Below are 27,991 nucleotides of genomic sequence, written 5' to 3' on the forward strand. Positions count from 1 at the left end.
CGGTTTGGATACACGGTCAGACCGGTTTGATCAAGCTTAATTCGAGTTAGGAGTTGTATTTTGATACGAGATTTATATAACTTTCGACTCCTACTGGAGTAGGACCTCCCCACCCTATATTCATGAAGAGTCACAGCCGATTCAGGGCAACTTATTGAACCATTCATTATGCATCTACTTCTAAATAACTCTAAACTCCTTCTCCAACCTCTCGTGCCTGTTCATCTACTGATCTCCACACCCATAGATGGTGTGCTAAGCTTGTTGGTCAGCCCTAGGGTACGCTGGTGATGTCCATACCTTGACGGGGTCCTTCCCGTGCGAGAGCTTTGATGACCTTTGCTAGTTTACTCGTGAACTAGTCATTCTTTACCACGTAAGTGCATCGGTTATCCTTTTGCTGGTCTGCTTATAAACCTAGCCCTCCTCCATCACGTAAGTGTAGTAGTTATCCTCTTGAAACGATCAATTTGGACTAAATCTTAGGAAACAACATCATTGTCATTTGATCCACCCGCACGGTCTAGTGCTTTTATGGGTTGATAAGATTTTGCGTCAACGATCGCTAAGCTCCGGAAACACGACCAGACACCGGTGAGTGCATCCGCTGCTGAGAACATGGTCCAACTATCGTTTCTGCGTCTGAGATGAGAGTGGGCCAGCCGGCAAAAGAAAATGTTTTAGATTAGTTGCTCCTGAAATGTGTATTGAGAAAAATATGGTTTTGATTACTAGGTGAGAGAGCCTTCACAAGATTCTTAGTTTAAACATCAAGCTGTACAACTCATGACCAAATTTGGTGAACAATTTCGTATATGTCTTCAACATAAACTCATCAAAAGTTGGAACATGATTTTAACCACAAAAGATACTTTGAATTTTGAAAAGCACCAAATAATGACGCACCGCATCTTAGAATGTAAGGAAAAGTGTTCAAGAGTTATAGTAGAAAGAATTAAACAGTACTTTGGGCTACTTCTACTTTCTTTGGTTCTAACTCATTCTAAATTTGACTGAGGCAGGCAATATGGCCCATGTGTTGGACGATGCCGATGACTACAGTCACGGAAATCCGGGACCACCTCGAGCTCCAGGTCGTCCTCCTCAACGTCCTTGTACATCGAGGAGGATTCTAAACAAGACTCCGTGACGAGCCGGTTTGGCGGGCATGCATGATGAAAGAAGAGGATTTTTAAGTTTGTACATCGAGGGCCTCATTAAAAAAATCGCCGTCTCGGTGCTTTATCTCTACTTATAAAAAAGTAAAAAGGGGATTTTTTTTTACGGTCCGTCGTATTACCCCGCCCATAACCCTCTCTCGGGCCAATTTCAGCCCTCCGATCGGCGTCCCCCTTCCCCGAATTCCCTCGACGCCCCTCTGCCGTCCATTCTTCCGTGGCCGCTCACCCGCCCCCGCCCCGCTCCTCACGACTCGTTCGATCCGCCGCCGCCGCCCGTCCTTCATCGCCATACCGCGCCGCCGCCGTCCCCCGTCCTCTCCGCGCCCGGCGGCCGGCGAGGCTGGGGCGCAGGCTCGGGCGAGCATCGCGGATGCGGGTTGGTGCTCGCGCCGCCTCCACTGCCGCCATCCTCGAGTACCTCGCCCCCAGGTAATCTCCTGATCCCCTTTCTCCTCCGGTCCTCCCCTTTTCCGATCCGATCACGTGAATCGACGAGGGTTGCGTGCTCCGGACTCGGCATGGGCGTGGAGATCCTGGTGGCAGTCACTGTGGAGGGCTTCATCCAGGCGCGATGCGGAGGAGCCGACGGGCTCCGGCGTCGTCTCATGTGATCCATCCCGCCGGCGGCTAGAGCCACCAAGACCGAACAGCCGGCCGATGTGGACCGCCGCGCTGGTCCCCTGGCGCCGCATCCACCGTCCCCCGGGCTGTTCCTTCCTCTTGTCCCCGGGCGTCTCCATCCCTGTCGTCGACCTCTCCCTCCCCGCGCCCGTCGCCGCCGCCACCGCCACCGCCGAAGCCGCCCGCAGCTGGGGCTTCTTCCACCTCGTCAGCCACCAACAGGCCCTCGCCGTCCCAGAGGACTACCCCGCGCAGGCGCTCGCCGCCGTGGGCGCCTTCAATGAGCTCCCGGCCGCCGAGCTACGGCCACTCCATGGCCGGCGGGATCCCGTACTTCTCCGACGTCGATCTGTTCCGGACCTCCGCCGCGAGCTAGCGCAACACCGTTCGGGCCCCAGCGGCTTGACCCAGCGCGCATCCCGGCCGTGGGGATGTTGAAGCAGGTATTATTTGCGCTATCCTTGTTTTTTGGTTGAATATGTACCTGCATGTTCGTTGGTTGAATAGTACCTGCATGTTCGTTGGTTATGTACCAAGTGATCTCAGATGGTACACAAGTTTATGATTTCTGACAACCAATTTGGTAAGATGTAGATCTGGATTATATTTTCCCCATTGAACAATTTTCCAATCCAGGAAAACAGTTAAGTTGATATACCCACGGGAATATGGTGTCGATGGAATAGTAACAATCCAAGCTCATATTTCAGTTGACACCGATTGAAGTATATAGCTCAGTTCGTGTTGCTCGAGACATTGTTGTTGCTGTGTTGTTCCGAAGCTTTGCTTTTAATGATATATGGGAAAACTTCTGAAAACTAATGGGAGTTGCATGTCTACTCATTGAAAAATGTGAAACTCATTCTCGGTCATCATTCTTTATCGAATATGCTTTAATAATTTAACCCTTTTGTCAATTCCTAAACATTCTATTGCACATGCCATATTGCCAGTGCATCCGGATGCTTCACATTGGACAGTTGCACTTTAACTTCACAAAGGTCATTGAATTCGTTTAGTCTGTGGATAAGAAGGTTCTTGGGATCTTTAGATGTCATTAGCAATAGTTTTGATATCTATCTCCTATCTCTAGATAAATGCTATACTTGTCGCTTGGTCCATTAGTTTGAATGAATGGATATGCAATATTGCTGGTTAGCTGCTCTTTTCTGACTGAACTTGGTGGTCAGTATGGAATTGGAATGACATTGATTTATCTGTTTGAACAGGTTTTAAATGCTGAAGAAGAAATCCAAAGGCGTAGCATGCAGGCCTCATTGCGCGTTGCCATGCATCAGCCATCAAAAAAGGCAAAAGATGGAAGTTTTGTTTCCAAGCTGAGCCCAGAATGACTGTTGATGTCAATTTCGGCGATCTTACTGGCGACTCAGATGCTGGTTCCAACCAGGGCACTCCTGGGCAACCCTTGCATCACTTCCACAGCATTTCTCCTTCAACAACCTCTTTTGTTAGGTCGCCTTTTGGTTCTCTACAGGTAAGCTGTTTGAATGGTCATTAAATAATCTTGTTGCAAATCCATATCTACTTTTGTCCATGTCACTTGATTTTGGCACTAAGTGCCTAGAGTGTAGATTGTAGAAAATTGCAAGAGTGAGACTTCAAAATTAGAAGATAATAGTAAATAAAGATTATTCTCTAAATGCTGCTTGACATGCTTATCTACCATTTCTGACTTCTAAGTTCAGAATATAATGAATTGATGATTGCTGTGATGCCACTAGCTATTACTTTTTGGAATAAGCCCATTTTGCCACCTCAACTCTTCCATTTAAATAAGTTTGACCATCAACTCCAACACTGTCTAAATCTAGCACCTCAACTATTAATACCGTTCGATTTTGAGCCCTGAAACCATTTTCAGTGGTTCAGGTGACATGGCAGCAGGTTTTTCCTCAAGCTCCTCGAGTGGGACGCGCACGCCACTGCCGAAGGTTGCGCCCTTCTGGGGCTCCTCTCCGAGGGGCTTAGGCTCGGGTCGACGAGGCTGGAGGCGGCTTCCTGCCTCGAGGGTAGGGTCATGGTCTGCCACTACTACTTGGTGTGCCCCGAGCCCAAGCGCACCGTGGGTGTCGTCTCGCACACAGACCCCGGCAGGCTCACCCTCCTCGCGCAGGATAGCTTGCATAAAAGAGGTAATCTGTTTTTCCTAAAAACCAAATCATTATGTGTACACCAAATAGCCCACATAAGAGTGGCAACCTCACGAAAATCAAAAGTGTATCTTTTTGTCTTATGCCTGTTAACCAATTTCCAAGCATGTAGGGATGGCAGCGGGTCGGGCAAGCACCGGGTAAGCCATTTGCTCGCCCGACAGCATGCTCGACAACCTGCAGTTTGCCTGTGCCCGCTAAGCATCTCGGACAAACTTGTTTGCCTATGCCCGTGCCCATTGGGCACCCGTCGGGCATCAGGCAGCTCGCGAGGACAAAGGAGAAGGCTGGAGGCGTCACGGTGAAGGAGGTGATCGGGTGAGGCAGCGAGGTGACCGGTTTCAACGGTGAGGCTGACTGCGGTGAGTGGCGGCGCCGGCAGGTGGCAGCTTAGGCTTGACGCAGGCAGTAGCGAGGCCGGCTGAAGAGGCAAGGCGCCAACCGCATGGAGTGGCGGCGTCGGCAGCTCGGGCCCGAGGCAGTCAGGGGCGAGGCCGGCCGAGGGGGCGATACACCGGCTGTGGGGAGCGTCGGCGTCGACAGTTCGGGTCTGAGGCAGCTAGCGGCAAGGGTCGGCCGAGGGGCGAGGCGCAGTGGATGGAATCGGAGGGGTCGGGGCAGCACCGCTGGTGGCTGCCACCTGCGGGAGGAAATTGAGGGAGGGACAGTGGGCGGTGAGGTGGATAAGGTCTGTGCAACTGGGACATGAGTTGGGGTTCGTAGGGTTTGTTTGGGCTTGGGCCAAATCTAGGATGTTGGACTTTGGTAAGTTGTAATTAAATGGATTCCTGGTATTGCGGGTAACCCGATAGGTACCTGTGGGCGAGATTCCAAGCCCGCGCTCTGCCCATGGGCAAGAATTGATGCCTATACCCTTACCCGCGGGTTAGAATTCGTGCCCACATGAAAGTGCATTTGGCCCCCTAAGTCTGTTTTGGTGTTGATGACTCGCATAGTTAGGGGACTAATTCGTGTATCAAGTGATTAACATGTTCTAATTCTAAAGTGCAAAGGTGTATGAAAGGAATTGCAAAAACCCCTAAGTTCAAAGAAAGAACAGCGTTGAGCTCGAAAGAAGACTCGTTTATAATTTCTAATTTTGGATTTGAGTTTAGGAACGTCGTACTATAAAGGGGGATGCGGATGGATATCTTGAAGATGCTAATTATGCTCATTTGAGATGCTAACCATTCATTGAGAGACACGGTTCACACACTTACACATCCTTTATCTCAGGTTTTCTGTGTGTGTCGGAAGTTCTGACGGAGTGTTGGAAGTTCCGACACCTATCGGAAGTATCCAGTAACTCCCGGCAGGGGCTCTTTGTACATTTAACTTGGGAGTATCGGAAGTTCTGATGCACTATCGGAAGTTCCGGTAAGTGTTGGGTGTTTCTTGAAACTCCCGACAGGAGTCCTCTGCACGTTTGTTCTAACTTCATCGGAAGTATCGACCCTGTGGCGGAAGTTCTGACAGGTACATAAAACGCACAGTAACAGCTAGTTTTTGGGGCTCGGGTATAAATACCCCTCTCAGCCCCCATTCATTGCTGCTGACCTAACTCGAGCCAAAACACCTCTAGAGCTTTGAATACTCCCTTTCCTTACTTCTTTGAGCTAAATCCTTGAGTTCTTGAGCTAGGGATTGGGTTGAGAGCAAGATTGAGGGTGTTTGACTTGAGGTTTTGAGTGAGAAGTTCAACAAGTCCATCTCAAGAGCACCTCAAGCATCTTTGCCTTCGATTCGCATTTGTTACTCTTGAAGCCATCTTTTAGACGGCTAGGCGTCGCCCGTTTGAGCGCCCTCTTCGTGTGGTGCGCCCGGGAACGTTTGTATTACCCATCCTGTTGGGATACGAGGTAGGCTACACTAGCGCAAATCAAAATTTCTACCACGTATAACCAGGAAGAACTGCCGTATAAGAATCATGGGATTACCACTTGACGCACTACTGGTGCGGAAGATGTAGATATGCGTCGATGAAGACGATCACGTAGTCGTACGCAGTCGATCAACGTCACGTCCAGCAGCTCCTCAGCAGATCGTCCACGTGCAGCAAGATCGCCTCCGGTGCCGCGGCTCGTCGTCGGCTCGTCGTGGCTTGTCGGCGGCTCGTCGATGGCTCGTCCAAGTGCTGCAGGCGCAACACCTCCAAGGTATCCACACGTGCAGGAAGGAAGCGTCGCAAGCCGGACTGCTAGATCCACGAGTTGCAACAGGCGAGGGCGTGGGAGGCACGGCAGGTGTGTTTCGCCAAAAAGGTGTAAACCCTAGGGCGCCCCCACCCCTCTATTTATAGAGGTTCCTGACGGGCCTCTGGATCCGAGGCCCATTAGCACTTCTAAACCTAATCCAACTCGGATCAGATCCGAATTGGGCTTCCAGCCCCTTAAGTGTGTGACCCTATGGGTTCGGATACGTATAGACATGGCCCGAGTACTCCTACTCGGTCCAATAGTCGGTAGCGGCCTCTAGCAAGACGTGCCAACTCCTATACGCACACGAAGATTATATCAGACGAATCATCACAACATAATATACATGCTATTCCCTTTGCCTCACGATATTTGGTCTAGCTACAAGCCGACCGCTCTTTCTCGATCCTGTGATCCGGAATCCCTTTGTAGGTTAACTCTTAACCGTACGTAGCATGACCATGCATTTTCGGATCCGATCACTCGAGGGGCCCAGAGATATCACTCTCAATCAGAGAGGGGCAAATCCCATCTTGATTGACCATGTCTCATAGCATGCTTCTTGACAAACCCGAAAGCTACCTTTATAACTACCCTGTTATGGCGTAGCGTTTGATAGCCCCTAAATAGGTCGATCCACATCTAGAATACATACGACAATCTCAGGTCTAAGGACAAAGCGTATATGTTGTTTAAGGAGAGAACTACTTCTCGTGTTGGGTCAGTCATAGCACATGTCCCCACATGTGTCCACATTATTAGTTCAACATCTCCATGTCCATGACTTGTCAAACATAGTCATCAACTAATACATGTGCTAGTTTAATATTCATGTGTGTCCTCACATGAACTCCGACTAGGGACAACTCTAGAATAACCATACAAGTAAAGAGTTTCACATACAATTCACATAATTGCAAATCAATTCAAGTAGCCTTCAATGGATATTCAATGAACACAACATACAAATCATGGATACAAATGGAATATCATCATCTCTATGATTGCCTCTAGGGCATACCTCCAACACATCCTTCCTGGATTCATAATAAGTGACTCAATCCTCCTTTGTGGTTGATTGAGGGAGGTAAAGGGATAGTGAGGAGCCGACTCTTTGTGAGCTCCTCAACGGAGACGTAGCTTTCTCTGTGAGAGTGAACTCCGGTAACAAATCCTTATCTCGTGTGCTTGTTGTGTTCTTCGATTTCATATTGACCTAGAAGTTTGAATTTACTTGATCTATCTATTTGTGTGGTTCCTTGCTTATACATCACCTGGAGTAGTCTCTATGCTTCATTTACCGTCTTTTGATTTAAATAGAATTGGCAGTTTCAGGTTGCATTTTGAATTTCGTTTAGTTCACTTTATTCTGCCGGAAGTTCCGATCCATTGGAAATTCCTGCACAGCATTGGAAGTTCCTGCACATCTAATACTGCTGCGAAGTTTTTCAGGAAAAATTTGAAGTGAGCCTATTCACTCCCCCTCTAGGCATCACAAGATCCTGTCACCATACCCTCACCCATCGCCCATCAGGAAGGAAACTCGCAGGTACCCGTGCTCGCAGGCAGAATTGCCATCCCTTCAAGCATGTGAGATATAGATATAGGTGGGGTTAACCCAGTAGCTATATGAACTATCCTCTAGATAGTCTTAGCATGCTGATAATAAAAAATAAGTGTTTAATCATGTCATTGCAATCACAAAAACAACAATTTTGACTCCCAAACTAGTTTTGTTTCTCTAAATTATCCTTAGTTAAAATAACAACCGACTAGAGGTACCAAATGAAAATCTTTATTTTTAGCGGGATCTTCAGCTTCCAAATGAATTTATTTTGAAAGGTATATCCCGGTTTATAAGGTATTGATACATATACATGCACTACATATATACTTGATTTCCTTACAAAAATTTTTGGTATTCAAATGAATACAGGCGCATACCCTTGTCTACGCCTAGGGATGGATATGGATGTCTGGAAATGCGAATTATCCATATTCATATCCGCCAAAAATTCTAATATAGATATCCATATCCGTATTTTTTTTAATATGGATGTCAAATCGTTGTACCCGAATTCTATTTCGAGTATTTTTCTCTATCCGATTCCAGATTCATATTCGAAAAAACGTGGAATATTCGACACTATCCGTAAACGTGAAGAATAAAGTACCTTATAAAACCATCTAAAACTAATTTTTATGACTAATAATTAATTACAAATAATGTTAATTTTAATATTGTACACCATTTAAACTATTAAAAAATATCTATATGACAGATAAATAATTATGTTAATATAATATTACTAGTGATATAGTATGTACTATACTCATAATTTACTTCCTACTAACATGATTTTTTATCAACTATAAAACCATCAATAAAGCAAATTGATACTCATTATGACTATGCTCCAAGTCAAGCAAGTATCCGAACGCGAATCCGAATTCGAACTATTTGTTTTTTTAATATAATATTCGTATTTGTATCGAATTCAAATAAAAATATGGTAAATAGTGACTTGACATCTGAATTCGATTTCATGGGTATTCGATTCCTAACTACACCCATGCCGCCATCATTAGTGCCGAGGAACCCGGTGTGAGCTTGGACCGCACGGCGGGCCATGCCAATAACAAATGCATGCAGCGATTGCTCGTACGTGCGCCCGAATCAAAATTGCTCAGCGGCAGGCGAGTCGGTCGTCGGCGACGGCCTCGAAAACACTTCTCAATGTGCTTTGTGCCGGCATTATTTGGAGCGCCTAAAAAGAAAAGCCAAAGGCAATTCAGAGTACCTGCCTCCATGTACCGTTCTAAGCATTTTACAATAATCACGTACAAGAGATTGCAATCGCTAATACACACACCACAAATAAATGGATTGAAAATAATAAATATAAATTGTTATTGAGAAAATATTCGAAATGCCCCATGTTCCGCTGACGTTATGACTGGTAATTACCCTTCTATATTGTCCAATGTCCATTGAGCCTCCCTCAGCTCTGGATAATGTTCTTGCAACTTCTCTGGCTTTCCTATCCTCCAGCATACCCACCCATTATGCCTTCGTAGGTGGAAGGCTAGAGTTTGCGAGTGTTACTTCCTACGAGCATCAACAATAACAGTTTTTTGTTACGATTCCTCCCAACTTCTCATGTGGTATTAATGACAATACACATATAACTCCTAATATTAACATGAACCTTAGAGTTTATTTGTTTAGTTAGTAAATAAATGGGAATCTTTACAGATTCCTAATTTGATTTATAAAAAAATGACAAAATATCAGTGCTCTTAAGTTTCATCGCTAGGCTCAAGCGTTGGGAGCAACCCTTCAAATTGAATTACACCAATGCTAGCTATGCTTCTTCTGCACAACGTCCGTTTGTTTTTGTTCCATGTTCAGCAGATTATAAGTTGTTAACTCATCAATCATCATCATGACTCTGTAACTCCGCCGGTTCATGTAAAAGGTTACGATCCCCTTATTTCGCTGCTTCCAAATACCCGGCGTCGCGCCGCCGCCGCTTGCACGAGTCGACGCTACACGGGGGCAGCCTTGGTGGCCTAAGATAGCTGCAACGGCGGTGGTTGTCACGGTTGGCGGTGCGCGGCAGAGAGTTTTGGTGTGCTTAAACAGCACGCAGCTCTGGGCGGTCTAACTGCAGTTGAAGTGTTGGAGTTGCTCCCCAGAGTTCTAGGTTGCATACAGTGTCTGATTCAGATGAGATTCTACGAACTCACAAACATTAAATCAAAAGAAAAAAAGAGACATGAACGGTTACTTTGAAACAACGGGTAAACTTCTGTAGATGAATGCAAATTTAATTAACTATACAGAAAGCGAAAAAGGGATAACAAAGCACGCATCACTATATTAGTAATGCACAGTTAAATCACTAGACCTAGGTACTATCTGTCCTATTTCGATTGATCATGTTCATGTATGCTTGAGAACATATTCTTGATTGTAAGGATCTCAGTAGAAACTTTGTCCATTCCTGGCCGCTCTTTGGGGGATGTCTTGGAACATGAAAGTCCTATTTTGACCAAGGGGATTATGCAATTCTGCAGCACTTCTGTTGCGCTGATGTCATCTTGTAGCATGGTAGGATCAACAACCTCCTCGACGTTCTTTGGAAATGCTTTGTCTACAAACTCATGCAGGCTTGTACCATTACTGAATTTTTCATCAGTGGGACGACAACCTGTCATCATTTCCAGCAGGAGCACCCCGAAACTATAAACATCACCCTTGGTTGATATGTCTTGGCTCATGCCATACTCTGCATGTATATATATTTGCAGTTTTCATTAAATTCACGAAGTGCACTTTTGTACAATTCTGTAAAGAAGAAACAGAAACGAGAACTTAAATTTAATGTCAACTCACCTGGTGGGATATATCCGATGGACCCTTTTAGGCCAGCCAAACTTGCTGAACTATCTTGATGTGCACTTGATTTAGTACATTGGAACCTTGCTAGGCCAAAGTCACTGACATATGCCACCATGTCATGGTCCAAAAGAATATTGCTTGGCTTCAGGTCGCAGTGTATTAATGGAGACGCACATTGGTTATGAAGATAATCCATAGCATATGCTAAATCCAATGCTATATTGATTCTTTGACTTAAAGTCAGAATCTTTCGTGGACTATGGGCCTTCTGATTTAGCCACATATCTAGGTTCCCATTCAGCATATTTGGGAATACTATGGCCTTGAAGTCAGCCCCAGTAGGATCCACTGAAGAGCATAAAGTAATGATTTTTACAATATTTCGATGTCGGGCATTTCTGAGGGCTTCACATTCTGCAAGGAAGCTCCTATGTGCTCCATTTATGCTGAGGTTAAAAATCTTGATGGCCACTTGATCTTTGTGAAGCTTCATGCTACCCTTATAAACCCTTCCAAATGAACCTGAGCCAATTAAGTTGGTAGGAGAGAACATATCTGTTGCCTTAACGATGTCATCATATGTAATGTTCTTCATGTGCTTGTTGAATTGTTGAAAATGTGCCTGAGCCTGCATTCTCTTCCTCCAGAAAAATGTGGCAATACAAAGCAGAGTGATTATGACAATTGGTATAACTATCTTTGCAACTAGAACCAAATCCTTGTGCTTGCTTTTACTGTCATCACTCCTTGCTGAACAAAGAGGGATACCTGCTGTTAGAACACTAGTGCACAACTGATCATTTCCTTCTATTGACACTGCACTAGAATTGCCAAAAATACCACCTCTTGGAACCTCTCCATCAAAATTGTTGAAGGATAAATTGAGGTAATGGAGATAGCTCAAGGACGTGAAAAACTCTGGGATTTTTCCAGACAAATTGTTCCGAGAAATATCCAACTCTTTGATTCCTACCAGTTCTGCAAATGATTGTGGAATGCTTCCTGCAAAGAAGTTGTTTTGCATCTTAAGACATTCCAGAAGCACACACTGGCCAAGACTGGGCGGGATGCGGCCGGACAACATGTTGTTTGAGATGCTAAGTTTATTCAAATTGATGAGATTGCCAATTTCCTCAGGTATTTCTCCGGCCAAGTAGTTGTATGACAAGTCAAATTCTTGAGAAAGAGACGAAATTTTGAGGATTGATCTTGGTATACTCCCATTTAGTGCATTGTGAGCAAGATTGAGTATTTGGAGTTGAGTACAACGTCCTATACTTTCAGGTATCCTGCCACTTAAGTTGTTGGCATCCAATTTCAGATCCGTCAGCTGAACTAGGTTGCCAATAGCATCAGGAATTGTGCCTGAGAGTCTATTTTGTGCAACAGCTAGAACTACCAAATTTTTCATACTCCCAATTGTTGGTGGTATACTACCAGTGAAGCGATTGTAATCCATGTACAATGTATTGAGGTTTTTCAGATTTCCCATCTCTGGTGGTATGGGCCCAGAAATTTTGTTGTCTCTTAGCCACAGTACTTCGAGACTACCAGAAAGATTGCCGATAGAACTTGGCAATTCCCCTTGGAAATTGTTCCCAGCCAGATACAGTTTAGTCAATCTGGAGCAATTTGATAGTGAGGAGAGAAAACCCCAGTCTCCTGCATCTAGCATGTTATATGACACATCAAGTTCTTCCAAATTTGGCAATGATCCAAAGAATGGCACAGGCCCAGTTAGCCTGTTTTGTCCTAGGGAAAGCCACTTCATGTTGAAGGCATTGACAAGGGAAGCTGGAACTGGACCATCAAACTTGTTTGATGTGAGGATTAGTATTTGAATTTTGGGTAGCGTATAGCCGATGTGGGAGGGCAATCTTCCGCTGAGTGAATTGTTTCCCATAGCAAGAGCTGTTAGGGAGGACATGTTGAAGAGAGACGGTGGTACTGGCCCAGACAAGTTGTTTAAATTCAAGTTCAGTAAACTTAATGTTGGCAAATAGCCTATGCTCTCTGGAATGCTCCCAGCTAACTTGTTCCGTGTAAGGCGAAGGTCAAGTAGGGAAGAAAAATTCCCTAATGAGGCTGGTATTATTCCTGAGAGAGAGTTCCCTCCCAAATGAAGATGTTTTACTGGGGGAGAGGTTGCAGTAACAGGTGGTATAGAACCAAAAAATTTGTTTTCTTGGAGGCAAATGGCAATAAGTGATGAGGAGTTGAAGAGAGCCTCTGGGAGTTCTCCACTAAGACTGTTTCTCATGAGCCTAAGTACTCGGAGAGATGAACTGCTAGCCAAGGACTCTGGAATCCCTCCTGTGATAGCATTTCTCCCAAGATCAACGTGTTTGAGAGAAACACTGCTACCCAAAGAGGGAGGTATGGCACCACTAAGCTTGTTCTTAGCGAGAATTAGTATTTGCAGCTCTGGAAGAGTCCCAAAAGGAGAGGGTATGCTTCCTTCTAGATTGTTGTTGCTAAGATTAATCTCCTGAAGGTGGATGCATTGACTAAGGACAGATGGTATTTCCCCATGAAGGGAATTGTTCCACAATCCAAGGATTTGAAGTTGGGAACATGAAGAAAGTTCAGAAGGGATGTTACCGTCTAGAGAGTTCATGCTTAAGTTCAGACTGCTGAGTTGGCTGAGTAGTCCAAGCTCTGATGGTATGCTCCCATGCAAGCTATTGTTTGACAGTTGCAGCCTTGTAAGAGAGGTGAGATTGGCAATGCAAGGTGATATGGTACCTGTGATTCCTTCTGATGCGAGATCCAGTGCAATAACACGGCGAGGTGGCTGTTTGCTGCAAGTGACCCCATGCCAGCTGCAGAACTCCAAGGATGCATTGCTCCATGAGGCAAAAACATCAGCTGGACCAGATATCTGGGACTTGAAGCAGATGAGTGCTTGCTGGTCATTTTCTCTTTCATCACAGGTGGCCTCTGGTAGGCTGCCAAACAAGGTGACGAGACAAAGAAGCGAGACAAGAAACTGTGGCATGATGCCCCAAAAGGCCATTGCTGTTTATCCAAATTGTCTTGTACTGGAGGATACTTATATATGGGCCTTGTAGTGCGGTAGTGCCTTGCTGCTCTGTAAATCGCACGGTCTTCTAGTCCAACATTTGGTGGGAACGAGGATGATGCATGAATGCATGCTTTCGGTATTCAGCTTGATTTTTATCCAAATTGTTTGTTGGTTTCTGAATTCTGGTGTAGTTGTTGAAGTGTTGACCCTACCGGTGCCATACAAAAATGCAAGTTGTTTTCAGGAAGGTGTCTGGCAAAGTGGCAATTGAGTTGCTTGGAAGGTCGACATCATTGGAGCTGGACTGTGAACCATCTCATTGGTAAGTAAAAGAGTTACTTCCAGGTATGCCTCTATCAGCTAGGCTCTCGTTCAGTTAGTAAAGGAGTACAGGACATAGTCAGGAAACAAAACTTTAATTATCAGTTCACAAAAAGAATAACCAGGATAGTATTTTGTTCTAAATACTAAAACCAACTTTAGCTATAATTTTATTTTCACAAAATGGCACCGTATCTGAAAAGGTCAAAACTTTTCATTTCGAAAGCTTACACCTAAATTGATTTCATAAAAAGAATACGACAAACAGCAACCCTGACGAACCACTACTAAGTGTTTCTTTAATTCATTCTCCTAAACCTGCAATTTGTGCTAAGAAATTTTAACATTTCAATCTTCAGACAGCAAACTTGGATGCCACTGTGCCATAAACCTCTGCACACTGCCATTGACCAGTTCACCAGCTGCCGAAAACTTTGACCGAAGAGAATATATGCTTCTGTAAAATTCTCCCATGACTATGATACTGGCATGATGTGAACGCATGCCCGCCTTCTAAATGAAGCTATGAAAGCACGAAATTCTTGGGTTCCCTGACCAGGTAGGTGGGTCAAAGGATGCTTTGTTTTTTCTGACATTCAGTTGCATATATACCCGTACAAGGAACCTCTCTGAAGGCAGCCATCACCCTCCAGCTGCGTTCTCCCTATAGCTGATGGAACCTGATAAGAACTCCCCCGTTCAGCGGGCCCCTTCAGTTAGCAATTCTCCAGCCACACCGGCCATTACACCTCCAGCCCCTCCAGGCAGCAGCAATCCCCCGTCTACTCCTGGAGCAGGAGGTGATCCTCCGGCAGTTCAACCTGTCACACCTCCGGCAGGTAAAGGCTCATCAGTCATCATGATCATACTAGTCTGAATTACTAGTGACTAGTTTGATAAAAACAATAGTTGTTTACGAGAATCGTTGCTAATTACAGTACTTGATAAATCCAAAGATTATGAAATATAAATACTGAACATGACACATTCACAATTACATCTTACATCAAGGTATATATATAGTTAGGAGGAATGCAATTGTCAAGTGCATGTAAATCTCATGATAATCTTCAAAGCTGAAGCATTTTTCCCTTTTTATGAAGAGGCAAGGGTTCAGACATATGAACAGTTCTTCAAATTGCACTCCTTATCTAGCTCCTTCACTCCTTCAACATGCTGCTCATCTGTTCTTTCCTTTTTTGTTGTTGAGTTATAACATACCTAATTAGTTGATTAACAATGTTGCAGTTCCAGATCCAGCTGATCCAGATAGTGAGAATCGCCATGACCCTAAAGCATTTCTTCGTGATCCATGATGTTGTGAACTGAGCTAAAATCAATACCAGTCTTGGGGTCCATCAACCACGATAACACTAGTATTTGACAAGTTCCCTGTTCCAAAGTGTACCAAATTTCGAATAAGAGATCATACTGGCATATGCTAATATGTAAACACTGTTAGTACGCTGTTTCAGAGCTATCATTGTAAAAAAAATGTTATTGGACCCATTATTAAGGTGTGCATTTATTGTGTTCCTGTTCTCAATTTATTAGATAAAGCGTTTGCTTGTCTGTCTCAAAAATGACTAATGCATGCCATTGACCCTTTTTCCGTTTCGTATTGAAAACTAGCGTTGGACCCGGAGCATTGCCATAGAGAATTTACAATTCGGTCACATCAGTTCATCAATTGTCAGGAAAACAACCCCGACAAACCAATGCCAAGTTTGTAAAGGATTGTCGTGGATAGATAAAAGGAGTGTTGAATATGTTACCATATGTCATCAGTCGATGTCACGCTAATGATCCTTGTCGATCAACCTCATAGGCTGTGGAAAATTATATGAACAACTGAATAGGAGAATAGTTATTTAAAATAGAAAAAGTCAAAATTACTTCTCTCAAGTACCCAGAAAACCCCCAAAAGTATTTTTTTGCTTAAATTTACAATCACAACTATGTCAATTGGTCCAGTTAACCCCTCAATAAGATTTATTTTTTTCACGCACAAGTAGGATTTTTAAGTTAAAATGTTTTAGAATGATAGTGACATCAGGATTTTTATAATGATTGGGAAAAAATGAGAGCCATCCATCAAGAGGAATAATTGTATGGTAGAAATATAGGAGGTTACCTAGAGAAAAGTGGCAATATGCACCAAATAGGTAAGACTAAGTACAAAAATAGTAGTGGGACCAGTATGCAATTTTTTTAATTATCAACAACAAACAAAAATTTAATAAAAAAGTACATGAAAATACCTGTACCTTACAATCATTGTAACAAAGCTTCCATACCATATGTTGGGAAAATATGTTATGATTTTTTTGTGATTATTTTGATAGGCTAGGACATCTAATACTAAATTAATCCTTGGGATATATAACTATACAAAAAGTACGATGAAAATTTTATAATATAACTTTTACAAAAGTTTAACCTAAAACTCCTATAATGCATCGAGAAACAAAAAAAGAAGGTGGCTTGGATAATTTGACATAGTTATGGGAAGGAAATTAAATAGAAAATTTATGGGTTATACAGGCTTTAGCGATACTTGAGGAAATAATTTGGATCTTTTCCTTATAAACTTTTTTGGAACATCTAGAATGCAATATATGTGGAGTAGAAGTTATGTCATATTTCTAGTTTTAAGCGAGAGCCTCCCTTCAATTTTGTTATTCATTGTCTATTAGTGGCAAACTGGCAAATCTTTCCATATTTAAAAATTTATCTAATAGGGTTCTTGTTTTGAATACGCCATGGACTCACGGCTTGTGCGATGGATGAAGTCTCTCTTAGTCAACGGCTATAAATTTTATAATCATCCAACGGCTATAAATATTTTTCATCTTGGATAATAAAACCAACATTTTCCAACAATCGAGTCCACAAGAACTTAGCATAAGAAATAGATAGGATAAAAGGCAAATTTATAAAAAAAATGGTTTCGTATTTTTACTTCAGCCATGAAAAGTTCAAATATCAACCTGTAGAACCATGTAAAATGACTTCGCTATATTTTGATATTTTTTTTTCAGATTTCACATCTGCATAAGAATCTATATTGCTGAAACTAGGAACTTTTTTTTCTCAAACTGACTAATTCCCACAGTATGAACGCACGTGGTTCTTCGAATTGGCAAGGCATCTTGCCATCTTGGTGCTAAGATACTCGATATACATTCGAGTTTCAGACTTTTGGAAAGAGATAGAGACAGTAAGAGGCCCCCTCCCACTTCCCTTTGTACCCCCGTGCTGCATTGACGCGGCTAGTAGCATTGCTAGTTTGCTACTTGACTGCTGATCAGTCGTCCTCTGCATGACGATTGACATGAACGCACACCTTCATTTTGTTGAGTCAAATATCTAATTATCTCGGTAGATGAAGGTCAAAAGGAGTAAAATGATGATGATAATTTTTCGCTGTCTGAAACTTTGATGAATATTTGGGCATGTAAAGTACTTTAGATAAAAAATTATCTACTACAAGGTTATAGATCTTGTCATGATCTATAATTTTCATGTATAGAAAGTTTCTTCATATAACTAAGTTCGGATATTTTATAAATTTTTATTTGTATCCCACTAGATAAACCACTTGTTAGGACACCTTAATCATTGCTTATATTGTAATTTCATCATTTATTACTCCTTTTAGAGTTGAGACTATTTGACCACTTCATATACCATAATATTATTATAGTATTACAGTGTCACTTAGTAATAACTAATTGACCACTTCGTAAAAATCATTTCATTATGTTCTCACTATATATAGTTAGAGTCACATCCTACTAAACTACTTCATAGATCATCATTTTTTAATTCTTATGACAATTAGAGTTTGATCTGTATATCTCATTATGATCAATGATATTTAGTTTGTTTGAACAACAATAATAGATAATTTAGTTGTGAAAATAATTTACTTGGAAATTGTCCATTTTAAAATGTATTGAAATCAATTAAATATAAAAATTATATCCTATAGTTCTTATTTTGAATAGTCTAAGATATTAGTTTAGAACGATGTTGTCCGTCAAGGTTTTTGTTTGGAACCATGAAAGATAATACAATTACTGCCATGATTCTTATGTGGTACCATGAGACATTGACGGTTCTTGCTGCGAGGTTCCATCTTAAATTGTTTTCAACTTTAGCCTTTGACACAGTTCTTTTGCAACAATGAAAGATGGTCAAATATGAACGAATTTTTGGCGGTGTCTTCAAACCACACCCACCAATGCTATTATGTTTCTTTTAACATATTCAACTAATTATTAGTTGCTCAATGTCCTTGCAGCTCGGCGGATTAATGTAATAGAGCACAAGCCCAGCCCCATTGATCCCATTCTTAGTCCGCCGATGCGTGATCCATGATGTTGTGAGCATAGCAGAGACAATTCTGTTGGCAGTTGGAATCCAGTAATCCCGATTAATTCATGAAGGTTTTCCCATCCACATGGGGCATAGAGTTTCAAATAAAAGTTTTCATATCATACTGTTGTGTTTCATACAGGTTCCTTCTGTAGTCAACTACCCAAACTTGCAAGTTTGGGATTTAAAGGTTGTGTTATTGCACTAGTCGTGTCAAAGTAGTTATCATAGTCTTGTACGTATGTCCTGTCATTGTGAACCTACAGATTGTAAATGTATTTTTGCAGCTGTAATCAATTTAATTTGATATGTTGTACGAAGTTTCCCTATAACAAAGGGTGTGGGCCATTATTTTTGTTGTATTACCGATGTCTTTTTACAAAGCACAGTACACTCACATACACGTACGTATATTTACCCTATAAATACATGCACGTACACTCTACCCATACGGGAGCACCTCCGAGAGACTGGACTAGCAAATCATGAGATTGATAAAGTCACTACAAGCACTTCGCAATCGCAATCAACGGGTACATCACGCTACCAATAAAATGATAGTTCCATTAATTTTTAGATTAAATCTAGAAAAATATGAGCATCAATGCTGAGTTGAGGAATCAAACCCAAATAGGCAAATTACACCAAAATAAACCTATCAACTGAGCTGCCTTAGTTCATTACTAGCTAGCATATTTGTTCTATAGGTTGTCCAATTTCACTACTGGAAAACTGAGCATTCGTCAACACGTTAGTACCGGATGGCTTTTCATCCGGTTGTCACGCACAGTGCCACCAGAGCCCCTATAGTCCGGTTTGGAGTCTCAGCCGGTACTAAATGATGACATGGGGACCAGGTGACCAATGGCTAGATTCTCCTTGAAGCCATTTAGTACCGATTGTTAGCTTCAACCGGTACTAAATGATGTTTACGCACGTGTGTACCAGCTGGTAGCTACAATCGGTACTAAATGTCACAATTTAGTACTGGCTAGAGCCACCAATAGTACTAATGTACACCCAATAAAATAAGCTCTTCTTCCTACGCGAGCCCGAGCTCAACCATTTGACCAAGAGCTCGGGCTTCTTCACTCCATGAGCGACCTAGGGGAGGTACTGCCTATTTTTTCCACGATTTGTGGGATTTCACTCTTGAAACTGTTCTAAAGGTTAGCAGTTTCATCCTTCCTCCCTCATGGTTAGTATTCTATGTTCTATGCTCTGTAGCTAGAGAAATTTGTGCTTTTTTAGAGTGAGGATGAATGGAGAGTTTTTTCATTTATACATGCATGAAGAATGTAGATTTTTTTACTTATAAAACTCTATTCGATATTGAGAAAATCGCATTGGATGTTGACAAACATGTGTTGTGTTAATAACTTTTAGTACCATGTTGAAATAAAAATAATCAACTAATTTTGTTGCTTTACATAAGTAAATAGATGAGCTCAAGCTAACGGCAATTCGGGACAAAGGGGAATGCTGCCGAATTTCCCCACAAAATTTGTACGTTTAATATCCTTAGTTTTAGTGAGACTTTCAAAAGGCTAATTAGAGTAATTAAGAGTTAAAACCACACTTAAGCTCTAAGATCTTGCCATGTTTGAAATTTCAAAGGCACTTAACACTTGAAATCTCACAAAAAGGGGCAAAACAAAGTCAAACTAAGTCAAATAAGAAACTAAGTGTGTAAAACCAGCAATCTAGGTTTGGGAAGTTGAAAAACATTTAAAAGTCCAACTCCCAACTTTTGGAAACATTTCAATTTCACTAGTGTCCAAAAATACGTTAAAAAGCTCGTTTTGGGGGTAGTTGTTAAATTCAAATTTTATATAACAACTCAACTTTTTACCAATATAAAAGTTGTAGAACTTTTCAAATCGAACAAATTTTTATTATTTGAGCTTTCACTGATTTGGAGTGGAAGATATTCAAATTTTGGGTCAAAGATCAATTAAAATTCAAACTTAACTCAATTTCAAACTATCTTCTTAAAACCGGCGTTCTTCCGAAGTTCACTCTCTTTTATCTTCCAATCTAGCCAAGATCTGCACCTGAAGCTTTTGTAGAGTTTGTACTCTGAGGTTTGAACAACAAGTTTGGTATTTGAAAATTTTCAAGTTTTGTTTCAAAATCGTGTGCCTTTTTGCTTCAAAACTGCTGCCCTCACGCGCCATCGCGTTCTTGCACTCGAAACCGTGTGCAGTCATCGCACCCGGCGTGTCGCGCCGCGCCACGTGGCACCTCACCGTTCATGTAGCGCCGCCGGCGCTGCGACCAGACAGTTCGGCTGCTCGCCCAACCCGCTCTCACGCGATCTCCACCCCTCCACGCCGCATCCTCACTGGCCTATGGCCTGAGCACACCTCTCCGTGGCTCGCCGCCATGGCCGCCACGTCGCCGCGCTCCACTGGGCTTCACCGCCGGCCACTCACCGCCGCTGACGGGACAAGTCGCTCACTCCCCCTCGCCCAGTAGCCGCGCATGGCAACCTAGCTCTCTCATGCCAAATTTCACCTTGCCAATCCTCCGCCGCTCACCTACACACGCCCACGCCACTGGCGGCCAACCGCCGCGCTTGCAGCGCTTGCGCCAGTCGTCCGCCGCCCTCTTTCCCTCCCCCAGTCGCCGTCGAGCACCAAGGCATCCTTATCTTCACCTCCTCACCCTCGGCTAGCTATAAAACCCCGTCACACCCTGAGCTCACTGACGCACGTGCGACCCACACCTCCGCTAGAGCACCAGAGCCCCGCCACTGCGCCCCTCCATGGAGCCCTGCTCTCCAACCACCCCTGCTGCCTCCTAACCCCTCCGGTGGGCCACATATACACCCACGCAGCCTCTCGAGCTACCTCTCGGCTACTAGCGCCACCGCTGGTGCTGGACCAGAGGCCTCCCCGCCACCGTAGCCGCCTCTCTGTGGAACGCCACCGTCAAGCCCCCTCTGCTCGAGCTCCCTTCAGCACAACCCCTCATGGTGAGCCCCTCATCACATCCCTGCCCTTTCCCAACCCTTTCCTCACCGGAGCCCACCGGAATTTCACCGGAGCGCCGCTGGTCGAGCCCAGGGACTGCATTGCAAGTCCCCAAATCTTTCCAGGGGCCTGAGTGTGAAACATTTTATCTTTTCTATTTTACTTTTGTTTTAAAAAGGCTAAAACTTTGAAAATGCATAGGAAAATGTAGAAAAATACTAAAAATACAAATCCAACATTGTTAGACTCCTGGTGATGAGTATTTTTACGAAAAAATGGTTTTGGACATGTTACTGTTGTGTTTTTCCCTTAGGATTTTATTTTTGTGTTTAAGCCAATAAATGCTTTATAAATCATGGAAAAATGAGAAAAATATGAATCCACCTCAGTTGTTTTACTCTTGGCATGCTTGTTCTGAATAGAAATTTTGCAACACTAGTTTAGTTGTGAAACTCACTAAGTTGAGTTAAATGCTTGAATGCTTGGTGTGATCTTGTTATCTGCTCTATAAATAGAAGGAAATAGGAAATGCAAGATCACTTTTGTTAAGTCTTGATGCCTCTGTTTAACTAGGAAAAATACTAGCTTTTGGTTGCTACATGTTTTAACTTGCTTAATTAAATGCATGTGAATTAATACACTTAAAACATGGTAAATGTTACATTAAGTTGTTTAAAAATTCAGAAACAGGATAACTTTCCAAATGAACTTTGAGCAACCCTAGAATAACCCCCACCTTTCTTTGTGAAGCCTAGATGTTAAAACCTTATATGTGTACACAATCACCATCAAAATCAACCCAGGTTTTAAATCACAACACACCTTACTTTACGAAGAAATCAAGTTTAAATCCTTGTCTAGGTGAGTATGGCCACAATGCATGATACATTTCTGCAATAATTCATGAAATGCATCCTGCATATGAAATCGTGAAATCTTGAACTGTTGCATATGCATCTCGTGTAGAAGCGAACCTTGCTGATGGAATGTACGAGCTACTGTCAGCAGCTGAAGAGGAACACTATGCGGAGCTGCATCAGATCGAGGCCGAACAAGACCCCAGCCAAGCTTCCAACGACTTGCAAACTAACCTAGATTAGGAAGGCAAGCCCCGGAGCATAACCCTAATTTAAAGTTCATGCAATATCTATGCTCCTTATGTTTGTGCATTTAAGTTCATAAGAGTTGATTGAAAACTTAGTTGCATGATCTCAGGTACCTATGTTTGAACACTAGTATGATAGGTCGAGTAGCTACAATGCTAAATAGAACTTGGTAAAAGTTGAGTGATTTCTTGTCACTCGCGAGTTAGAGGAGCTGCTTGCTTACTTATGCTACAACCATAAGGATGACGGGTGGGGCTGGGCATTTGGTCTAAATCGATGGATTGCCTCGTCTGTCTAGTGATAAATGTGCTAAGGCTGAAATGTGTCGGTGTTCATGGTCAAGTGTTTGAAAGTACTAATCTCATACCTAGTATGGGATAGGGAAGCCAAGTACCTAATTGAACCGGGACGTGGGCGTATGTCCCCACTCTCTCTAGAACCTAGTTCCCCTGGTGCATCATGTGGGTATAAGTGCAGTGATGGTACAGCGACATTCCGGGACCATGGGGCATTGTATCCAAGGGAAGTGGGCCCGACCACATGCCTGGGGATTGATAGGGAAGGCTGACATGTGTGGACCATCATGGTACACAATGTCGTGGGGTTAGGTTTACCTTGCAAGGTTTAAAAACTCGATTCGAATTATCTACCTCTCACAGTTTGAGACTGCTTGATCACTGTGCTGCACTAAGTAATAAGTGGAACAGAGAATGTTTATTTTAATGATGATGCTTGGAATAAAATGTTTGAACAACATGCTTGCTTAGAACAGGTGATTACCTAGAATGGTTAATCAACTAGAACCTGATGCTAAAACTTGAAAGTAAGGACTTATCTTAGCTGTTTTTGGCAAAACAAACCCCTCAACCAAAAGCCTTGCATGCCTAGAAGTTGGTGGAGTAGTTATCACCCAAAGGTTATGTCTTGCTGAGTATTAGTATACTCAGCCTTACTTGTGGCTTGTTTTTCAAGTAATATGGTAGATGTCGATGAGTATGCTGCTAGCTTGACTTGGCCGACCCAGCTCCCTTCGAGTTGGACAGTCGAGTGGGACCCATCCTCGATTGGCGAGGATCACAGTAACTAATAACATGCTAGGCTTCACCATGGCATCTCTGCTTCGACATCTAGATTGTCGCTTTATTTCCGCTGCTTAAACTCTAAACAAGTTACTTTATGCACTTTTGAACTATTGTGATGTATTAATTATAGTGGGACCTATGTTTTAATCTACTGGATTGTTGTAATCTCTGGACTCACCTTTATGTGAGTATGCTTTATTTCGATTAGAGACAAGTGGTTTGTTGGGTATTACCTGACAGACTACCAGTTTGACTTGATTAAAGTGTCGGTTCACATGTGAGGTGAAGTTGAGTACACTTTAGCCAGGTTAATGTGGGTGGTTCTGCCACAGTAGGGATTTAATTTGCTCATTGAAAGTGGTCCGTAAAAGGTCGACAATATTTTTCAGAAAGATTTTTTTATATTTGTTGCTTTACAAATGGAGAAGTAAATTAAAAACTTTTTGCAGATGGATCGGCAATGGATGTACGGCGACCGATGATCCATGTCGTTCATTCATGGCCTAAAGACTTTTCCCGAAGCAGTAGAGGCCAACAAGTCTCCGAAGGGTTTCATGTGTTGTCCATGCAGAATGTGCAAAAATAACAAGGATTACTCTGAAAGAAATACTCTACACGACCACAAATTTCGTTGGGGTTCCATGGAAACTATATTCTTTGGACCAAGCACGGCGAAAGAGGACTTGTAATGGAAGACGGTGAAAAAGATGATGATGATAACAACATTCCAGTTGACTGGGCTGAAGGTGGTGCCTTTGTAGATTTCGAAATGGGTGAGGCTGAAGAAGATTTTGCAGAAGATGAACCACCTGATGAACTAGGTTAGGTTTTGCTAGATGCAAAGAAAAAGACTCCGAAAATGCCAAGCAGACAAAGAAGTTTGAGAAGATGTTGGAGGATCACAAAATGTTGTTGTACCCCGATTGCAAACAGGGCCACAAAAAGTTGGGTAGCATATTGGAATTGATGCAGTGGAAGGTAGAAAATGGTGTTACCGATAAGGGATTTGGACAGCTATTGAGAATCATAAAAAACATGCTTCCCGAGGGTAACGAACTGCCCTCAACCACATATGAAGCAAGAAAGGTTGTTTGCCATCTAGAATTGGATGTACAGAAGATACACGCATGTCCTAATGATTGTATCCTTTATCGCGGTGAGGAATATGAGAAATTGGATGCTTGTCTTGTTTGCGACGTATTGTGGTATAAGATCAGGTGAGATGACCCTGGTGATATTGAGGGGTAGCCTGTCAAGAAGAGACTTCCAGCAAAGGTGATGTCGTATTTCCCTGTAATACCATATTTGAAGCGCTTATTTAGAAATAAGGCACATGCTAAGTTGATGCGATGGCACAGAGAAGAACATAAGCAAGATGAGAAGCTGAGACACCCTGCAGGTGGTTCCTTGTGGAGAAACATTGGTAGAGAATTTCTAGACTTCGAGAAGGACGCAAGGAACATAAGGTTTGCTTGAAGAACTGATGGAATGAATCCATTTGGTGAGTTCGGTAGTGCTCATAGTACATGACCTGTGACCTTATGTATCTTCAACCTTCCTTCTTGGTTGTGTATGAAGCGGAAGTTTATCATGATGCCAGTCCTTAGCCAAGGCCCAAAACAACCTAGCAATGACATTCACGTGTATCTAAGACCGTTGGTTGATGAACTTACTACTCTGGAAGGAAGAAGGTGTACCTGTGTGGGATGAGAACAAACAGGAGACTTTCATTCTCAGAGCATTGCTTTTTGTAACCATCAATAATTAGCCTGCACTTAGTAACCTATCAGGATAGATGAATAAGGGATATCGGGTGTGCACTCACTGTCTAGATGAAACCGAGAGCATATATTTGAAACACTGTCGGAAGGTGGTGTATATGGGCAATCATCGATTTCTTGCTGTGAATCACCTTTTAAGAAAGAAAGGAAAGCATTTTAAAGGGGAGCCTGACACTCATGTTAAGCCTTTGCACCGTAACAGAAAGCATGTATTTTCTGTGATAAAGGATGTGAATGTAGTCTTTGGTAAGGGTTCCGGTAGCCAACCTATTCCGAACGACGATAACGGATGTGCAACCATATGGAAGAAGAAGTCTATATTCTGAGAGCTACCTTATTGGGAAGTTCTAGAGGTCTGCAACACAATTGACGTGATGCACCTGATGAAGAATCTGTGCATAAACCTACTAGGATTCCTTAGTATTTATAGGGCACCAAAGGATACATTGGAAGCAAGGCAGAACTTGAAATGTACGGAACAATGAGAGGACCTACATCCAGAAAAGAGAGAGAACAGACATCACTACTTATGTCCTATCAGCTACACTCTCAGCAAAGAGGAGAAAGAAAGCATGTTTGTTTGCTTGAATAGTATGAAGGTCCTGTCCGCGTACTCCTCTAATATACAGGGAATAATAAATGTGAAAGAGAAGAAATTCACAAATCTAAAGTCACATGACTGCCACATCCTGATGACACAGTTGCTTCCAGTTGCACTGAAGGGTATTCTACCAGAGAATGTGAGATTGGCAATTGTAAAGCTATGTGCGTTCCTTAATGAAATTTCGCAGAAGGCAATCGATCCAAACAATCTAATAAAGCTAAAGAATGACGTGGTCCAATGCCTTGTTAGCTTTGAGATGGTCTTTCCACCTTCCTTCTTTAATATTATGACTCATCTCTTGGTTCACCTTGTTAAAGAGATAACCATTTTGGGTCCAGTATACCTGCACAATATGTGGCCTTTCGAGAGGTTCATGTCGGTCCTAAAGAAGTACATTCGCAATCGTGCCCGTCCAAAAGGAAGCATCACCAAGGGATATGGAAGAGAGAAGGTCATTGAGTTTTGTATTGACTTTATTGATGAACTTAGTCCGATAGGGGTCCCCGTGTCACGCCATGAGGGCCACGTGAAGAGAAAGGGCACACTCGGGAAGAAAGCTAATATGAACATACATAAGACTGGAATCCTCAAAGTAAACTTCATAGTTCTGCAAAATTCATCCTTGGTGGCTCCATATATGGAGGAGCACAAGGATATTGTACGATCTGAAAACCCAGGGAAGTCTGAGGCCTGGATTACACGGCATCACATAGATACTTTCGCAACATGGATCCGACAACACCTCATGGGTAACGAGACAATTGATGAACAAATTTAATGGTAGGCTAGGGGACCATCTATCTCGATATTACAATACCAAGTGTACGAGATAAATGGGTATACATTTTATACGAGAGCCCAAGATAAAAAGAGTACCAACCAAAATAGTGGTGTCCGTATAGTTGCAATAGACAATAATGGGAATAAGGATAGCTACTATGGTGTCATAGAGGAGATATGAGAACTTGATTATGGGCCTTTGAAGTCCCTCTGTTTCGCTGCCAATGGGTGGCTGGAGGAGGCGTAATGAAAGACCGTTATGGGATGATAATAGTGGATCTCAACTAGATTGGATATAGAGATGAACCATTCGTCCTAGCCAAGGATGTGAGTCACATTTTCTATGTGAAGGACATGTCAAGCAAACCCAAGATGAAGGCCGGTAAAAAGTCAGAAGACGGGCCAAAATGTCACATAGTTCTGCGAGGGAAAAGAATCATTGGAGTTGAGGACATTTCGGACAACTCAGAAGATTTTGATCAATTTGATGACCTTCCTCCATTCTCAGTTGAGGTTGACCCCAGCATCCTATTATCCAAAGAGAGCGCTCCATACTTAAGCCGCGATCATGACTAAGGGACGTTCATCAAGAAGAAGATTATCAATGTTCCATTGAAAAATGATGAGTAGGTTTAGAAATTTAATATTATGTGGTATTATGTGGTTATGTGATGAACTATGTAATGTATTTTGTACAATTTGAACAATTATGTGGTATTTGTCTCGATTAACGATACTGTTCGTACAATCTGGAGTAAATAAAACAAACACAAATTCATAAATTATTTTTGCATGGTCAAAATTCATCAAAAGTATGGAAACATTAAATTAGAAGCAATTATACAAGTACATTGTATAATGATTGCATAATTGCCAAATTTATTATAGCTAATATTTCTGAATATTTTTGCATTTTTAAAATAGTAATTTTCCTTTTTTTGATTAGGAGAAGTATGGAAACAATTCACATCCTATTAGTAATTATAAATTTCAAATTTTACTATCCGAATAAATTGTTGTATGGTGTACAGATAGTCGAGAGTAAGGTATCAAACTTTTTTCAATTTTTTGCTAAGTTTAATCCATTTATTAAGCATAAAAAATATAGCAGCAATTTTAGAAATAAGAAAAGAAAATAGAGTGCGTGCGGGAAATGAAACACTGGAGGTAGATTAGTACCGGACGGGGGCCTTGCCCGGTACTAAATTCTCCCAGTTTTGCCTCCCGCCTTTTTGGCCAGTACCGTGCGAAGGCACTGCCCGGTACTAAATGACACCATTTAATACCGGGCAGTAGCTAGCACCGGTACTAAAGGCCAATTTGTACCGGGCAAGGCATCCGCCCGGTACTAATCTGCTCAAACC

General features: G+C 42.5%; 2 protein-coding genes and 1 pseudogene across 13 annotated transcripts; 2 read left to right on the top strand and 1 right to left on the bottom strand.

Annotated features, from left to right (window-relative positions):
- Positions 1 to 1,330: 1,330 nt before the first annotated feature.
- On the top strand, positions 1,331 to 15,465 carry LOC117852609 (1-aminocyclopropane-1-carboxylate oxidase homolog 10). 12 transcript variants are annotated; one of them, XR_011898082.1, is made up of 7 exons: positions 1,348 to 2,245; positions 3,032 to 3,297; positions 3,685 to 3,955; positions 4,086 to 7,717; positions 13,843 to 14,478; positions 14,573 to 14,758; positions 15,168 to 15,465. XR_011898082.1 is itself a non-coding variant. In XM_072293286.1 (6 exons), the coding sequence occupies exons 2-4, from the start codon at positions 3,161 to 3,163 to the stop codon at positions 7,629 to 7,631; spliced, it is 396 nt and encodes a 131-aa protein (XP_072149387.1). In that variant the 5' UTR covers positions 1,331 to 2,245; positions 3,032 to 3,160; the 3' UTR covers positions 7,632 to 7,717; positions 13,843 to 14,758; positions 15,168 to 15,465. The 12 variants fall into 12 exon arrangements, 3 of the variants coding, with proteins under 3 accessions (XP_072149387.1, XP_072149388.1, XP_072149386.1); XR_011898075.1 differs by having other exon boundaries at positions 1,349 to 1,610; positions 1,712 to 2,245; positions 13,843 to 14,758; XR_011898079.1 differs by having other exon boundaries at positions 1,350 to 2,245; positions 13,843 to 13,943; positions 14,279 to 14,758.
- On the bottom strand, positions 9,905 to 13,849 carry LOC140222523 (uncharacterized). Its single transcript, XM_072293284.1, has 2 exons — positions 10,568 to 13,849; positions 9,905 to 10,460 (listed from the first exon to the last, which is right to left on the bottom strand). Exons 1-2 carry the CDS (start codon positions 13,587 to 13,589, stop codon positions 10,096 to 10,098), a joined length of 3,387 nt encoding a protein of 1,128 aa, XP_072149385.1. The 5' UTR covers positions 13,590 to 13,849; the 3' UTR covers positions 9,905 to 10,095.
- A 9,111-nt stretch (positions 15,466 to 24,576) lies between the features above and the next one.
- Positions 24,577 to 26,714, top strand: LOC140222659 (uncharacterized; annotated as a pseudogene).
- Positions 26,715 to 27,991: the final 1,277 nt, after the last annotated feature.

Source organism: Setaria viridis, chromosome 4 (genome assembly GCF_005286985.2).
Source record: "Setaria viridis chromosome 4, Setaria_viridis_v4.0, whole genome shotgun sequence".
Taxonomy (NCBI): domain Eukaryota; kingdom Viridiplantae; phylum Streptophyta; class Magnoliopsida; order Poales; family Poaceae; genus Setaria; species Setaria viridis.